The 18,204-nt window shown below is 43.4% G+C and overlaps 1 protein-coding gene across 1 annotated transcript in view; it reads right to left on the bottom strand.

Moving 5' to 3' along the window:
* Positions 1 to 18,204, bottom strand: part of b4galnt4a (beta-1,4-N-acetyl-galactosaminyl transferase 4a) — an 819,684-nt gene that overhangs the window by 342,094 nt on the left and 459,386 nt on the right. Inside the window, exon 4 of the mRNA XM_059975496.1 lies at positions 6,597 to 6,692. Coding sequence (XP_059831479.1) covers positions 6,597 to 6,692 — 96 coding nt within the window. The remainder of the gene's footprint in view (positions 1 to 6,596; positions 6,693 to 18,204) is intronic.

Genomic DNA, 18,204 nt, shown 5'->3' with positions numbered 1-18,204 from the left:
AAACACCTGCCTTGCGCATCTCCTTTAACCTTTGTCCCTCCCACCATCAACCTATACTCTGTAATTTGCATTTCTAGCTGAGAAAAAATGCATTGACTATCTACCCTATTTATGCCTCTCACTCATAATTAAAGCACTTCTATCAGGCCTCCAAGCTCAGATGCTCCAGAGAAAACAATCCAATTTTGTCCAACTTCCTCTTATGGCTGATACACTAAGCAGCATCCTCCTGAACCTCTTCTGCACTATTTCCAGAGAGTCTGCATCCTTCCTATAGTGTGGCAACCAGAAATGCACACAATACCCCAAATGTGACCTAATTAAAGTTTTATAGAGATGCAACGTAACTTTGCAGCTTTTATATTCAATGCTCCCCACACACTATATGCCGTCTTTACCACTCTATCCACTAGTGTTGACACTTTCAGGGAGTAATGGACTTGCAGTATAAGATCCCTTGTACAACAATGCTCCTAAGAGTCCTGCCATTTATTGTACATTTTCATTTTACATTTGATCTCCAAATATACATCTTCTCACACTTCAAGCTTAAGTTCAAGTTTAATTATCATTCAACCATACATGAATACAGCCAAACAAAACATCATTCCTCCAGGACTCAAAACACATTTCCAACACACTGCACATAGCATAAAGCACAAATAGCACATTTGCTTACAATTTCAGGAAAACATACAATCACAAAGAAAAGAAGTAATATATCCCAAGTTCCTGAGTCGCATGACTGTCAATGGATGGGAAGATTTTCTGATCCAATTCTTCCACTGAGTGAGCACTGGAGGGCAGCACTGAGCAAACACCAGAGGGCAACACCAAGATAACATCAGAGGGTGGCACCGAGCTAACAGTGGCAGTCAGCTCTGAGCAAACACTGGAGAGCAGCACCAACAAGACGGGCCAGCCCCCAACCCAATACGGATTCCAGTGCACCCACAGAGGCTATTAATCTCTCCCACACCACCTCTGGCATCACCTGCCCTGGGCAACTATAACAGGTGACCATGCAGAGAGGGTCTAGTCTGCACCACAACCTAGGCAACACAGCTCCCTTGCCATCGCTCTTCCCAGTGAATCAGATTTGCTGTATTCTATGTTGCCAAAGTCCAACAGGGTCTTGCGGTCACAATGAAAATGTCCAAGACAATCACTCCTACGGCAGACTGTCTCAGCACAATGGTATGCAGCAAGTCATTGCGACAACACAACAATGGTATGTACTAAGTCCAGCTCCATCACTATTGAGCAACTTGCTGATGGGATAGTCCTCTAGTACTTGATGATTTTAGTATCCAGCAGCGAAAGTGATGTTCAGAATGAACTAATACACCTTTGACCAGACTCAGAATGGCTGCTGTGTCCAAGCATGCCTCTAATTTGCCAAAAGATGGATTAAACCCATCTGCTTTCATCTAAGCCAATTTCTATCTTAAGTACAATCTGCTGTATCTTTCGACAAATTTCCTTGCTATCTACAACTCGACCAATATCCAAATCACCTGCAATTTTACTAATCAGATTACCTACTTCTTCATCCAAATTACTAACAGGTATTACAAACAACAAAGGTTCCACACTGCTTCTTGCAAAACACCAATCATCACAGACCTCCGATCAGAACACCCTCTACCATTGCCTTCCACCTCTGTCTTCCATGAGCAAGCCAATTTTGTATCAAATTTATCAACTCACCCTGGATCTAATGTGATGTAAGCTTCTGGACCAGCCTAATATGAACGTTATCAAATATTTTACTGAAGTCCATGTCAACAACATCTACTGTTCTACACTCATCAATTATCATTTCATCTTATCATTTATCATTTCATCAAATTCTCAATCAAATTTGTGATACATAACCTCCTGCACACAAAGCTATGTTAACTATCCCTAACAAGTTAATCCTTTACCAAATGCGAATTGAATTTTGTCTCCAACAATTACCCTATCATTGATGTACGGTTCACAGCCCTGTAATTTCCTGGTTTGTCCCAGTTGCTGTTCTTAAACAAAGGAACAGCACTGGCTATTCTCCAGACCTCCTGCACCTTACTCATGGCTAACAAGGATAGAAAGATGTCATAAAGTCATAGAGAAGTACAACACAGAAACAGGCTCTTCAGCCCATCTAGTCCATGCCAAACTATACTACTCTTATTGAGCTGCACCAAGACCGTAGCTGTCTATACCCCTGCCATCCATGTACCTATCCAAACATCTTTTAAATGTTGAAATTAAACTAGTGTGCACCACTTGTGCTGGCAGCTCACTCCACATTCTCAAGACCATCTGAGTGAAGATATTTCCCCTCATGTTCCCCTTAATCTTCTCTTCTTTCACCCTTAACCCATGAGCTCTGGTTGTAGTCCCACCAACCTCAGTGAAAAAGCCTGCTGGCATTACCCTTTCCATACCCCTCATAATTTGGTATACCTCTATTAAACCACCTCTCAATCTTCTAAGTTCTGAAGAATTCAATCCTAACCTATTCAATACTTTTTTATAACTCAGATCATCTAAACCTAGTAGCATCTTTGTAAATGTTCTCAGTACTCTTTCAACCTTGTTTACATCTTCCCTGTAGGTGACCAAAACTGCACACAATATTCCAAATTAAGCCTCACCAATGTCTTATAAAGCTTCAACATAACATCTCATCTCCTGTACTCAATACATTGATATATGAAGGCATCTGTTCCAAAAGCTTTCTTTATGAATATACTTGTGACACTACTTTCAATAATTTATGGCCTGTATTCCCAGATCCCTTTGTTCTACCACAGTCCTCAGTGCCTAACCGTTCACTGTGTAAGATCTACCCTAATCGGTCCTACCAAAGTTAAAAAAAAACCTCTCATTTGTTTGCATTAAATTCCATCTGCCATTTTGTAGCCCATTTTTACAGCTGATTCAGATCCCTCTACAAGCCATGCTAGCTCTCCTCATTGTCCACTACACCCCCAATCTTGGTGCTATCTGCTAATTTGCTGATCCAGTGAACCACATTATCATCCAGATCATTGATATAGATGACAAACAACAAAGAACCCAACACCAGTTCCTGTAGCACACCACTAGTCACAGGCCTCCAGTCAGAGAGGCAACCTCTAATACAACTCTCTGGCACCTACCACAAAGCCAAAATTTAATCCAATTTACTACCTCTTTCTGAAATCAAAGCAACTGAATTTTCTTGAGCAGTCTCCCATGCAGGACCTTTTCAAATACCTTACTAAAGTCCATGTAGAAAATATCCACTGACTTGACTTCATCCTGACTTTCCTGGTAACTTCCTTGAAAAACTCTATAAGGTTGGTTAGACATGACCTACCATGCACAAAGCCATGCCAACTATCCTTAATCAGTCCATGTCTATCCAAATACTTGCATATCTAGTATCTTATAATACCTCCCAATAACCTTCCCACAACTGTTGCCAGACTGGCTTATAATTTCCTAGTTTATGTTTAGAGCCTTTTTCAAAAAGCAGAACAACATTGGCTATACTCCAATTCTCTGTTACCTCCCCTATCACTCAATATAATTTAAATATCTCTGCTAATGCCCAGCAATTTCTGCACTTGCTTCCCGTAGGGTCTGAGAGAAACCTTGTCAGGCCCTGGGGATTTATCCACCCCAATTTGCTTCAGGGTGGCAGTAACCTCCTCCTCTGTAATCTGTACAGGGTCCATGAAGTTGATGCTGCTTTGCCTCACTTCTATAGACCTTCTGTCCACCTTCTGTGTAAATACAGATGCAAATAATACATTTAAGATCTCCTCCATCTGTTTTGATTCCACACATGGATTACATTCTGGTCTTCCAGTGGACTAATTTTATCCTTTGCAATCCTTTTGCTTTTATCATATCTGTAGAATCCCTCAGGATTCTCTTTCACCTTGTCTGCTAGAGCAACATCATGCCTCCTTTTAGCCTTGCTGATTTTTTTCTTCAGTGCTCTCTTACATTTCCTACTCTCCATAAGCACCTCATTTGTTTTTACTTGCCTTACACCTGCTATGCACCTCCTTTTTGTCTCTTAACCAAGGTTACTTACACTTGTTATCTTTACCTTTTATTCTGACAGTCTGTCAAGAATCCTGTAATTTCCTCCTTCACTATCCTGGAATATATTCCATTAGGTCCTGAACACTTATTCCTCTTAACAATTTTTTAAGACACTCAATATCTTCTTAAAATATTGACATGCTCTAGAATATCAACATGCTCCTTTTTGATCTCACTATCACCAAAGTTCTTCTCCTTGGTGAATACCAATGTGAAGTACTCTATTAAGAACTTCACCCTTTTCCCAGGCTCTGCATATAAATTCTCTCATTTTCCCTGAAGTGATCCTCACCTTTCCCTGGTTACTCCCTTGCTCCTAATATATGAATAAAGTCCTTTAAGGCTCTTTTCACCCCACTTGCCACAGGTGTTTCACGGTCCCTTCTGTCCTCTTGTCCTTTCCTGCTTCCTTAGTATTTGGTAAGGATCTTGTGCAATTTCAGCTTCCAAAACCACACATATGCTTCCTTTTTCATTTTGACTCATTTGAACTCCAACTGTTCCTCACTGGGACTCTGAGCACCTGATCAAGCTCATTTCCCAATATCTCTAGTCAAGCTTTGCTTTTAGCTGCATTGTCAATAAACCTTGTTATTGACTTCGGGAAGAGGAAACCAGAGGTCCATGAGCCAGTCCTCAGAGGATCAGAGGTAGTAAATTCCTTGGTGCTATCACTTCATAGGACCCGTCCTGGGCCAGCACACAAGTGCTATCATGAAGAAAGCACAGCAGTGCCTCTACTTCCTTAGGAGCTTGCGAAGATTCGGTATGACATCTAAAGTTCTCGCAAATTTCTACAGATGTATGGTGGAGAGTATATTGACTGATTGCATCATGGCCTGGTATGCAGATGTCAATGCCTTTGATGGGAAAATCCTATAAAAATAAGTATATATATAGCCAAGACTATTACAGGTGAAGTCCTCCCTACCACTGAGCATATCTATACTGAGCATTGTTGCAGCATCCATTATTAGGGACCCCCACCACTCAGGACATGTTCTCTTCTTGTTGCTGCCATCAGGAAGTAGGTACAGGAGCCTTAGGACTCACACTAACAAGTTCAGGAACACTTATTATCCCTCTACCAACAGGCTCTTGAACCAAAGGCCTTTACTCAACCTTTACTCAACTTCACCTGCCCCATCAGTGGAATTTTTCCTCAACCTATAGATCTCACTTTTAAGAACTCTCATGTTCTTGATACTTATTGCTTATTTATTTATTATTATTTATTTATTTTTGTATTTCCACAGTTTTTTTTTGCTTTTGCACACACTGTCTTAACGCCCAAATCGGTGCATTGATTCTATTATGGTTACTTTTCTATTATGGATTTATTGAGTATGCCCACAAGAAAATGAAACTCTGGGCTATATATGGTGACATATATGTACGTTGATTTACTTGGAACCTTGAACTTTGGAAAAACATTTTTGGATTCAACTTGCAGATGGAAATATGAAACTAAAACAGGATTTGTAGGTCAGTGAAAAAAGGTTCTAGCAGATTATTTGGCAATATATTCCTGTCCATTTGTGTGAAAAGCAAGTTCCAAGCCTGGTTGTTTTTGCAAATTGTTCCACCTTTCCTTTTTAATTTTCATTTGTATATTCTAGAGTGCTGGGTGTGTCCCAATAGGCCTCGTTATACATTATCATGACTTCATAACATTAACAGCTCAGGACTGTATAGGTGCCAAAGAGGGGTAACACCTCTGGTGAAGGGCTTGTCGTGTCCATTCTAGGGCAGCTCACTCACCTTTAGACTCCACCAGGTACTCAGCTCTCACCTGTGGCTCCAAGTAACGGTTTGCTTAGGGCAGAGCCTCACCACAGCACGCCACTTTGACAGGCGGGATATACCAGGTGAGGGTAGCTGGCAGGCCTCATACCCTGGTGAGGTAGGGACGTGCCTGTCCTAGCGTGTGAAGTGAGCTCAGGCAGACTGGGTGGATGAGATCAACAGTGAGAATCTACGGCCATTAAGGTAGTTCTGTAGTGCTCCTTGGAGAATGAAGGGCATGGCAAATCACAGAAGCAATCATGGTCATGCATGGCAACCAAGGAAAACCCCAGTTTGTGATGACTATTCGTACCACTTGATCCAAACTTCTAAGGTTGAGAGAGTAGAACTACATCATTGCAATGGTTTTTCACTTTAAAAGCCTCCCACACAAGTCAGCCGTCATTATTAAACAGGATGGACCACCAACACAGACAAAGGAACTTTACTTCCGGCAGCATTATTATTTCACCGGCCTTCTCCGCCACCTGGACTAACTTGTTCTCCTCTAAGTTCTTCTTAAGAATCTGTCACTTGAAATATTAACTGTTTTTTTCTTTCCACAGATGCTATCTGACTTATTGCAAAATTACTAAGTTTTGATTTTATTTTGAATTTCCACAATCTGCAGGGTCTTTTTATGTTTATCTTCTTTTCCTTTCTAACTTGCACTAACATAGAGAAGAACACCAGAAGGCAAAGGACTGTATCTGTAACCTACTTACATGAGGATATAGTGGAAAATGAATGTTCTTCCGCAGCTGATAAATTGAAGATCCACACCAGTCCTCGAAAACATGAAGATTTACTTTGCCTTTGTACTGGGAAAAGAAAAGAAAGCAAATGTTCATCATGGATTCCCGGTGATCAAGAGTGTATATAACATGACAGAGTCTTACATTAGTGCAGAATCAGAACTTTATTTTAGCACAGAAGCCTGAAGGCACACACTCAGCGATTCAAGAATAGCTTCTTCCCCTCTGACATCCAAGTTCAAAATGGACATTGAACCTATGAACACTATCTCACTTTTTTATTATTACTGTTTTTTTGCAAAACTATTTTTAATTTAACTACTTAATATACATGTATACTTACTGTAATGCATTTTTTCTCTATATTTATCATGTATTGCATTGTACTGCTGCCATTAAGTTTACAAACTTTGTGACATATGCCAGTGATATTAAACCTTATTCTGATTCTGACTCTGACTCTGAATTGTATATGGACTCACAGCACAGGACTACGTCTACATTCACACCATGGCTGAACAGTCATATTTAGGATTGCGTACCAATATAGAAGAGCTCAATCTCTGTGAGCAAACTTGGCGATGTCATGACTCGGGTTGAATACAAAAAGATGTGATATTAGTTTAACCCAGTAGTGATTCCATTCTAACTGAGTGAAGGACAAACATCTGAATAAGTTTTGGATATCAGAAAGTTCAATAATTTAGAAAACAGCATATTTACTTTTCTACTCCATTTCCACACAGTATCCCATTGAATGATTGAGCATTGGAAAGGACAACCTGGAAAAGTTTCAGATGCCCTAACATCTGGCCTTGACAAACCTAAGAAACAAGGATACCTATGTCAGATGCTGCTTCTGGATTTCAGTCTGACATTGAACACTATTGTCCCATAGTCCTTGGTGAACAAACTTTTACCCTTTGGTTTAAATACACCACAGTGCAACTGAGTGCTGGACTTCCGAACCAAAAGACGTCAGATAATCAAGATTCACAACTGCTCCTCCTTCCCCATCATCCTCAATACGGACCCCCCCCCCCCCCAGGGCTGTGTGCTGAGCCTATTGCTGTATATTCTTCTCACACACGACTGCTCAGCTAAACACCTGAGTAATCACATTGTCAAGCTCACCGATGGGGCTCATCACCAACCATGAAGAGACAGCCTACAGAGAGGAGATGGAAGAGCCCAAGGCCTGGTGCCAGGCATATAACCTCTTCCTCAATGTCAGCAAGACAAAAGGGATGGTTGTTGACTTCAGAAGAACTTGTACCATTCACACTCCTCTTTGCATCGATGACGCAGCAGTTGAAACTGCGTGTAGTTTTGAACTCATGGGAGTGCACATTTTGCACAAAGTTTCATGGCTGCAGAACACATCCTACACAATCAGGAAGGCTCACCAACACCACTACTTTCTGGGAAGGTTGAAGAGTGCTGGATTAAGCGCATCTATACTCACATTATTCCATAGAGGCAAAGCAGAGAACATCCTATCAAGCTGCATCACGGCACGGTAGGGAAAATGCACTGTGGCCCACAGGAAGGGTCTACAGCAAATAGTCAAAGCTGCTCAACACACCACTGCCACCAGCCTACCCACCATCAAGGACATATATACAGAAAGATGCTGGAACAGCCCAGTAACATCTTGAAAGATCCCACACACGCTGCTCATGGACTGTATGTCCCTCTCTAATTAGGGAGGAGCATCTACACCAGGACCAGAGTCAAAAACCGTTACCTTCCCCAAGCAGTAAAGCTGATCCACACCTTCATCCACTAACCATCCCTACCACACCCCCAAGCACCACTACTTTATCATTAGCTTATTCTAGCTTATTTATATTTACTGTGTTCTCTATCTTATTGTGTTTTTGCCTTATGTTGCCTCAAATCTGGAGCATAATTATTTGGTTGCTCTTGTGTATTGGAAATAACATTAAAGAATCTTGAATCTGGAATGGACTGTTAGGATGTGAAGTCTGACAGGATGTCTCAGCCAGCTGTGAGCTTAATAAAACCACCTACACGGGAATACTGCATGGTCTCTTCTGCCAAAAATTTCCAGTGTTCAACCTGCTTGAGACAGTAAGTACAGTAAATTATATGAACTATCATCAAAGATCAGCTGGCTCAAAAGAACCATTTAATTTGTCTGAAACTTTGGAAAGGCAATAATAATTCTTGCATGGTCTATAAAAAAACATAATGGTGTCTTTAAATCACCTGAAATTTGTTGCCCTCTTGGAGGTTGAAAAAACTGCTACGACACAGACCTAACAACCTCATGCTAAATTCAGATCAGTCCATATCTAGGCAGTCCAGTCAGCGTGGCTCATGCAGAGCAAAAACCAGCTTTTACAATAAAACCCTGATAATTTGGCATGCTTTTCAAGGTGCACCACTGGCAGATTTTCTCATCCGCTGGATATTGTTTCTATTTCTACTCCCAATAATTCATTTTCTCAGTGAGGGGAAAATAGCATTAAAACTGGGAACACAGAATCTGGGACCAAAGTGAATGGAAAGGCAATCAGAAAATGGGGCCTGCATGAGTGGAAAGGGAGCATGGGAATAGCCACCCCAGGCAGAGTGTACTGGAAGGGTCAAAGGAAGTGACGGAACAGGGGCTCAAGTTGAAGAGAAACATGACAAACATCGCCCTGTGAGTCAGATGCCATACCACTAGGATTTCCAAATAGTCAGATGGAAGAATAATGATCTTCTACAGATAAAAAAAATGCCGTCAGGTCTGATGTGTTCATAATCAGCCTTCCAAATGAGACAAATAAGTGAACATGAAAGGTAATTGTATTTATTGATTAGACATCTGGTAGACCCCTTAGCTGTTAATTCATTTGGTAAACATTTTAATTTGCTTTCAGTGATTAATTTTACAACTCTTCATTCAGATACTTTGCAAAATCATATTCACAAATGTGTTGCATTTTATAAAATGGTTAATTCAATATTGTTGCATTTCTCATTAATTAAAAACAATGTTAAACATGCACAATAATCAATACACCCAATCAGGAATTGCTCGCATTTGCTCATAGCACTCTTACAAACAATCTGTCACATGAATAAAGCTCAACACTGTGCGTTCATGACAAAAGCTGGATGCCACTGTCATGGCAGTGACATATCAAGCAATAAACTTTTCATTAAATCAGGATCGTCTCTCTTGAATTTCTTAAGTAATTTGACTGCTGTGGGTACTGCAAATTCAAATTTATTGCTATAATTACCTGTCTAGGAGGTTGTTAATTATATTTTACCTCAGCTTATTGGTAAAAGAAAGTGATATGTTTGTGATACTGGGAAGCCGGATGGCTGTGAATAACACACGCAAGAGACAGAGAGTTGAGGAACAAATGTGTGCTGCTGTTTATCTTACTTGAAAGTCATCTACCTAGAATGTCCTCTCACATTACATTCAGTATACAACATACAGGGAAGTTTGACAGCAACAAATAGGGTCTAACTATACATGAGTACATAACATATTCCTCCCTCTTTATTTTAAAGGTTTCTCCCCTTTTCCATACACAGACCAGCTGCTGAACAATATACATTCAATGGAGTAATCAAGTTCAACCAACTACAAAAAACATTTTTTTTTCTATACAACAGAAAGAGGGTAGACTGCCTCTATTATAGAACACAGAACATAGAATAGTACAGCACAGTACAGGCCCTTTGGCCCACAATGTTGTGCTGACCCTTAAACCCTGCCTCCCATATATCCCACCACCTTAAATTCCTTCATATACCTGTCTAGTAGTCTCTTAAATTTCACTAGTCTATCTGCCTCCACCACAGACTCAGGCAGTACATTCCACGCACCTACCACTCGCTGAGTAAAAAACTTTCCTCTAATATCGCCCTTGAATTTCCCACCCCTTACCTTAAAGCCATGTCCTCTTGTATTGAGCAGTGGTGCGCTGGGGAAGGGGCACTGGCTGTCCACTCTATCTATTCCTCTTAATATATTGTATACCTCTATCATGTCTCATCTCATCCTCCATCTCTCCAAAGAGTAAAGCCCTAGCTCCCTTAATCTCTGATCATAATCCCTACTCTCTAAACCAGGCAGCATCCTGGTAAATCTCCTCTTTACCCTTTTCCAATGCTTCCACATCCTTCCTATAGTGAGGCAACCAGAACGGGACACAGAACTCCAAGTGTGGCCTAATCAGAGTTTTATAGAGCTGCAAACATGAGAAAATCTGCAGATGCTGGAAATTCAAGCAACACACACAAAATGCTGGTGGAACGCGTAGGTGTAGACATAGGTGGTCAGCGAAATGGTTTCCCAGTCTGCATTGCAGACTGGAAGACCATTTCACTGAACACCTATGCTCTGTCCGCCAGAGAAAGCAGGATCTCCCAGTGGCTGCACATTTTAATTCCACGTCCCATTCCCATTCTGATATGTCTATCCATGGCCTCCTCTACCGTCAAGGTAGAGCCACACTCAGGTTGGAGGAACAACACCTTATATTCCGCCTGGGTAGCCTCCAACCTGATGGCGTGAACATTGATTTCTCCAACTTCCATTAATGCCCCTCCTCCCTTTCTTACCCCCATCATTTATTTATTTATCTCTCTCTCTCTCTCCCCCCCCTCTTTTTCTCTCTGTCTCTGCCCCTCTCACAATCACTCCTTACCTTCTCCACCTCCCTCTGGTGCTCCCCTCCCCCTTTCTTTCTCCCTAGGCCTCCCGTCCCATGATCCTCTCTCTTTTCCAAATCTGTATCCCTTTTGTCAATCAACTTTCGAACTCTTGGCTTCATCCCTCCCCCTCCTGTCTTCTCCTATCATTTTGGATCTTCCCCTCCCCTTCCCACTTTCAATTCTCTTACTATCTTTTCCTTCAGTTAGTCCTGACGAAGGGTCTCAGCCTGAAACATCGACTGTGCTTCTTCCTATAGATGCTACCTGGCCCGCAGTGTTCCACCAGCATTTTGTGTGTGTTGCTTTTATAGAGCTGCATCATTACATCGCGACTCAAACTCTATCCCTCAACTTTTGAAAGCTAACACCCCATAAGCTTTCTTAACTACCCTATCTACCTGTGAAGCAACTTTCAGGGACATGTACCCCCAGATCCCTCCGTTCCTCCACACCACCAAGTATCCTGCCATTTACTTTGTACTGTGCCTTGGAGGTTATCCTTCCAAAGTGTACCACCTCACACTTCTCCGGGTTGAACTCCATCTGCCACTTCTCAGCTCACTTCTGCATCCTATCAATGTCTCTCTGCAATCTTCTTCACTATCTACAACACCACCAACCTTTGTGTCATCTGCAAACTTGCCAACCCACCCTTCTACCCCCACATTCAGATCGTTAATAAAAATCACGAAAAGTAGAGGTCCCAGAACAGATCCTTGTGGGTCACCACAAGTCACAACCCTCCAATCTGAATGAACTCCCTCCACCACGACCCTCTGCCTTCTGCAGGCAAGCCAATTCTGAATCCACCTGGCCAAACTTCTCTGGATCCCATGCCTTCTGACTTTTTGAATAAGCCGACCATGTGGAACCTTGTCAAATGCCTTACTAAAATCCATGTAGATCACATCCACTGCACTACCCTCATCTATATGCCTGGTCACCTCCTCAAAGAACTCTATCAGGCTTGTTAGACACGATCTGCCCTTCACAAAGCCATGCTGACTGTCCCTGATCAGACCATGATTCTCTAAATGCCCATGGATCCTATCTTTAAGAAGCTTTTCCAACAGCTTTCCCACCACAGACGTAAGGCTCACTGGTCTATAATTACCCAGAATATCCCTACTCCATTTTTTGAACAAGGGGACAACATTCACCTCCCTCTAATCCTCCAGTACCATTCCCGTGGACAACCAGGACATAAAGATCCTAGCCAGAGGCTCAGCAATCTCTTCCCTTACCTTGTGGAGCAGCCTAGGGAATATTCCATCAGGCCCCAGGGACTTATCCTTCCTAATGTATTTTAACAACTCCAACACCTCCTCTCCCTTAATATCAACGTGCTCCAGAACATCAACCTCACTCATATTGTCCTCACCGTCATCAAGTTCCCTCTCATTGGTGAATACTGAAGAGCAATATTCATTGAGGACCTCGCTCACTTCCACAGCCTCCAGGCACACCTTCCCACCTTTATCTCTAATCGGTCCTACCTCACTCCTGTCATCCTTTTGTTCTTCACATAATTGAAGAATGCCTTGGGGTTTTCCTTTACCCTACTCGCCAAGGCCTTCTCATACCCATTTCTTGCTCTTCTCAGCCCCTTCTTAAGCTCCTTTCTTGCTACCCTATATTCCTCAATAGACTCCTCTGATCCTTGCTTCCTAAACCTCATGTATACTGCCTTCTTCCACCTGACTAGATCTTCCACTTCACTTGTCACCCATGGTTCCTTCACCCTACCATTCTATCTTTCTCACCGGAACAAATTTATCCCTAACATCCTGCAAGAGATCCTCAAACATCAACCACATGTCCATAGTACATTTCCCTGCAAAAACATCATCCCAATTCACACCCACAAGTTCTAGCCTTATAGCCTCATAATTTGCCCTTCCCCAATTAAAAATTTTCCTCTCATCTCTGATTCTATCCTTTTCCATGATAATGCTAAAGGCCAGGGAGCGGTGATCACTGTCCCCCAGATTCTCGCCCACTGAGATATCTGTGACCTGACCTGGTTTGTTACCTAAAACTAGATCTAGTATGGCATTCCCCCTAGTCAGCCTGTCAACATACTGTAATTTGTCAACCAAAGAGGAATTGATGCACTTTCTTAACTCCAAAGACAATTGTGAGCACTTCCCACTCAATCTGGGCATAGTGGCTTTCTGCTTTGCTTAATGCCTTTGAAGCGAAAGTGATTGGACACTCTTTACCCAATGACATGATGTGTCAGGTAATTGGCCCACACCATAGGGTGATGGATCACAGGCCAACCATACGGACAATGACGGGTTGAAGTCTGTGAGTGCTTCTGATTGTGACAAAACTGTTTTAGCCTTTTTAAAAGCCTCTTCACAGAGATCTATCCACTGCCAGTGTATTGATTTATTTTAAAGCTCATGAAGTGTTTTCAGCATGCTAGCTTGGTTAGGATCAAAACTTGCGTAGTATGTTATCAGTCAACCTTAATCGATTTACAGTATATTCTAAGGTGATGGAATCTCCATAATCGCCTTCACCTTTGATGGTGCCTTGTAAAGCCCTGAGTTGTCGATCACATAGCCTAAATGTTCAATCAAAGGTCAAAAGAACTCACACTTGCCATTCTGGACCCTTGGCCCATATTCCTTGAGTCTTTATAGTGTAGCATTCGAGTTCTAAACACAAAGTACACTGCAGATGCTGTGGTCAAATCAAGATGTACAAAAAAGCTGGATGAACTCAGCAAGTTGGGCAGCATTCGTTTAAAGGAGCAGTTAACGTTTAGGGTCGAGACACTTCATCAGGACTAAAGAAGGAGGGGACAGGGGCCCTATAAAGAAGGTGGGGGGAGGGTGGAAAACCAATCAGAGGAAAAATCAAGGGGTGGGGGAGGGGAAACAGGGAGGGGATAGGCAGGAGAGGTGAAGAAGGAATCTAAGGGGAAAGCACTATGGGTAGTAGAAGAAGGCAGAGTCATGAGAGGTGATAGGCAGCTGGAAGACGAGACAAAGTGAAGGTGGGATGGGGGAAGAGAGAGGGAGGGAATTACCGGAAGTTGGAGAATTCGATGTTCATACCAAGGGGCTGGAGACTACCCAGATGGTATATGAGATGTTGTTCCTCCAACCAAAGTTTGGCCTCATCATGGCAGTAGAGAAGGCCATGTATGGACACATCCGAATGGGAATGTGAAGGAGAGTTGAAGTGAGTGGCAACTGGGAGATCCTGTCTGTTGTGGCGGACGGAGCGTAGGTGCTCGATGAAGTAGTCCCCCAATCTGCGTCGGGTCTCGCCAATGTAGAGGAGGCCACACCGGGAGCATCGGATGCAATAGATTACCCCAACAGACTCACAAGTGAAGTGTTGCTTCACCTGATAGGACAGTTTGGGGCCCTGAATGGTGGTAAGAGAGGAGGTGTAGGGACAGGTGTAGCACTTACGCTTGCAGGGATAAGTGCCAGGTGGAAGATCTGTGGGGAGGGACGTGTGGACCAGGCAGTCGCGGAGGGAACGATCCCTGCGAAAAGCAGACAGGGGTAGAGAGGGAAAGATGGTTGGGGTCCTGTTGAAGGTGGCGGAAGTCGGTGGGGTCCCGTTGAAGGTGGCGGAAGTTGCGGAGGATAATATGCTGGATCCGGAGGCTGGTGGGGTGATAGGTGAGGACAAGGGGAACACAGTCCCTGTTGTGGTGACGGAAGGATGGGAGGATGGGGTGAAGGCCGAAGTGTGGGAAATGGAGGAGATGCGGGTGAGGGCATCATTGATGACGGCAGAAGGGAAACCACGATTATTAAAGAAAGAGGACATTTGGGATGTCCTGGAACGGAAAGCCTCATCCTTGGAGCAGATGTGGCGGAGACGGAGGAACTGGGAATAGGGAATAGAATTTTTGCATTTGGCAGGGTGGGAAGAAGTATAATCAAGGTAGTTATGGGAGTCAGTGGGTTTACAGAAGATGTCAGTGGACAGTCTTTCTCCAGAGATGGAGACCAAGAGATCGAGAAAGGGGAGAGAAGTGTCCGAGCTGGACCAAGTGAATTTGAGGGCTGGGTGAAAGTTAAAGGCAAAGTCGATGAAATTGATGAGCTCAGCATGGGTGCAGGAAGCAGCACCAATATGGTCATCAATGTATCGAACGAAAAGTTGAGGAGCAATACCAGTACAGGTTTGGAGCATAGACTGTTCCACATAACCCACGAAGAGGCAGGCATAGTTAGGGCCCATGCGAGTGCCCACAGCTACACCCTTGGTCTGAAGAAAGTGGGAAGAGCTGAAAGAGAAGTTATTAAGTGTGAGTACCAGTTCCACCAACCTGAGGAATGGGGTGGTGTTGGGGAACTGGTGAGGTCTATTGTCCAGAAAGTAGCGGAGGGCTTTGAGGTCTTCTTGATGGGGAATTGAAGTGTATAAAGATTGGGCATCCATGGTGAAAATGAAGCGGTCGGGACCAGGGAACTGGAAGTTATTGAAGAGGTGGAGGGCATGGGATGTATCCCGATGTAGGTAGGGAGGGACTGAACTATGGGTGACAAAATGGAGTCGAGGTAGGCAGATACAAGTTCGGTGGGGCAGGAGCAGGCCGAAACTATAGGCCTACCAGGACAGTCAGGCTTATGGATCTTGGGGAGGAGGTAAAAGCGAACAGTCCAGGGTGTAGGAATTATGAGTTTTTTTGGCTGAGGATGGAAGGTCTCCGGAGTTGATAAGGGCAGTGATGGTATGGGAGACAATGGTTTGATGTTTTTTGGTTGGGTCCTGTTCCAGGGGTAAGTAAAAGGAGGTGTCAGAGAGCTGCCGTTTGGCCTCACTGAGTTAGAGGTCCTTCCACCAGACCACTACCGGCACCACCTTCTTTATAGGGCCCCTGCCCCTCCTTCTTTAGTCCTGATGAAGGGTCTCGACCCGAAACGTTGACTGCTTCTTTCAACGGATGCTGCCCGACCTGCTGAGTTCATCCAGCCTTTTTGTACGTCAGCATTCAAATTCTGTAGGTGTTCACACTCATTTTTTCAAGTAATGCTTAAGTCATCTCAATAGCAATGCACCCCTGTCAACCCACTCAGGATCTGGTCCATTGCCCACTGACAAAAGGGCAGGAGTTAAGGTGATGCCAAACAGAAGCCTTCAACAGTTCCTGTGGCACTGGCTCCACAGGCATCTGGGGGACCACTTTGTGGAGCACCTTTCCTCTGCTTGCCCAAGAAGGCAGGATGTCCCAGTGACCACCCATTTCAATTTGACTTCATTCCTATTCTGACATACCAGTTCATGGCATCCTCTACTACCATGATTTGGCCAATCTCAGGTTGGAGGACCAATACCTCATATTCTGTCTGGGTAGCCTCCAACCTGATGGCATGAACATTGATTTCTCCAACTTTCCCCTCTCTCTACTAATCTTTTTTTCTAATTTCCATTCTGGTTACCCCCTCACCACTTCTTCTCTCCTCAGCTGCCCATCACCTCTCACTGGTTCTCCTCCTCCATCCCTTTCTTCCATGCTGCTGTCTTCTCCTATTTGATTACTTTTTCAGCTCTTAATCTCTTCCGCTTATCCCCTTCCAGTTTCTTACTTCATTCACCACTACCCCCCTCACCCACCTTCCCCTTCACATGGACTCTCCTATCACATGCCAGCTTGTACTCCTTACACTCCCTCCCCCATCTCCTTATTCTGGCTTCTATGGCCCCTTCCAGTCCTGATGAAGAATCTCAGCCTAAAACGTCAATATTTATTCCTCTCCACAGATGAGCTCCATCATTTTCAGTGTTTCTCAGGATTTCCAGCATCTACAGAATTTCTTGTGTTTATAATAGGGTGTTTTATCCTGTATAGGTAAAATCTGATCTCTCATTTCTAAAAGATCATTATACTGAATTATCTATTCAACAAAGCTGTTAGTGTATCACACTACTTACTTACACTGATCTAGATATACCAGCATGGCTTTCAAATGATCTAAACCTGCACTCTTAAATACTTAACTCCATTTACTGAATTTAGTGAAAAATCAGAAAACAGAAGATGCTGGAAGCACTCAATGGGTCAGGCAGTGTCTGTGGAAAGGGTACACATTTCAGCTTAGAAATCTTTCATCAGAACCCTTTGATGTGAAATGCTACTTCTAATTTAAAGTTGAAAAATTATTTATTATCAAAGTATGCATCCGATATACAACCTTGAGATTCATCTCCTTACAGGCAGCCACAAAACAAAGAAACCCACAGAACCCATAAAAATAGTCTGTCAAACACCCAATGTGCAAACAAAACAGATCGTGCAAACATTAAATATAAGCAAATAACATTCATGAAAGTGAGTTCACAGCCACAAAGCCAGTCACAGCTGATCCATGAGCCCACTAGTTGTAGGCCACAGCCTCTGTTCAGTGCAGAAGTGAGTACACCTTGCAGAGCTTGATACACCTTGCAGAGCTTGATACACCTTGCAGAGCTTGAACACTGGTCCAGCCCTGACAGCCCAACCGTTTTTTAATCTGTCCCGGTGCTTAAATCGGCCTCGCTCTCAGATCTGTGCCCTGCCTCTTCAATGTGCTCTCATGTCAGGGACACACGGCCTCGATTTGGACAGTACCCAGCCTTTCCAATTTGGCACAATGCTTAAATTGGTCAAACCTCAGCTTCTGCCTCACTCTCATACTTGGGGCCCTGCTGCCTTGGCTCTGCCTCACCTGCTGCTTCGAATTGCCTTCAAGTCTGCTCCAGCAGCCAAATGTTGGCTCGTTCTCCAGACTCGGGCTTGGGCCCTGCCTCCGCCATTCAGCCTGTACGTGCCGAACTCTCCTTCGCCTTCAAGACTTAGTTCACAGCCCAAAAAATGCCAAGTTGTACAGGTGGTTCAAAAGCTTGACTCCGAAGGGAAGAGACAGGCTATTGATTG

Source organism: Hypanus sabinus, chromosome 7, assembly GCF_030144855.1.
Source record: "Hypanus sabinus isolate sHypSab1 chromosome 7, sHypSab1.hap1, whole genome shotgun sequence".
NCBI classification, from domain to species: domain Eukaryota; kingdom Metazoa; phylum Chordata; class Chondrichthyes; order Myliobatiformes; family Dasyatidae; genus Hypanus; species Hypanus sabinus.
The sequence above is the reverse complement of the archived record's forward strand: the minus strand, read 5'-3'. Positions and strand labels throughout refer to the sequence as shown.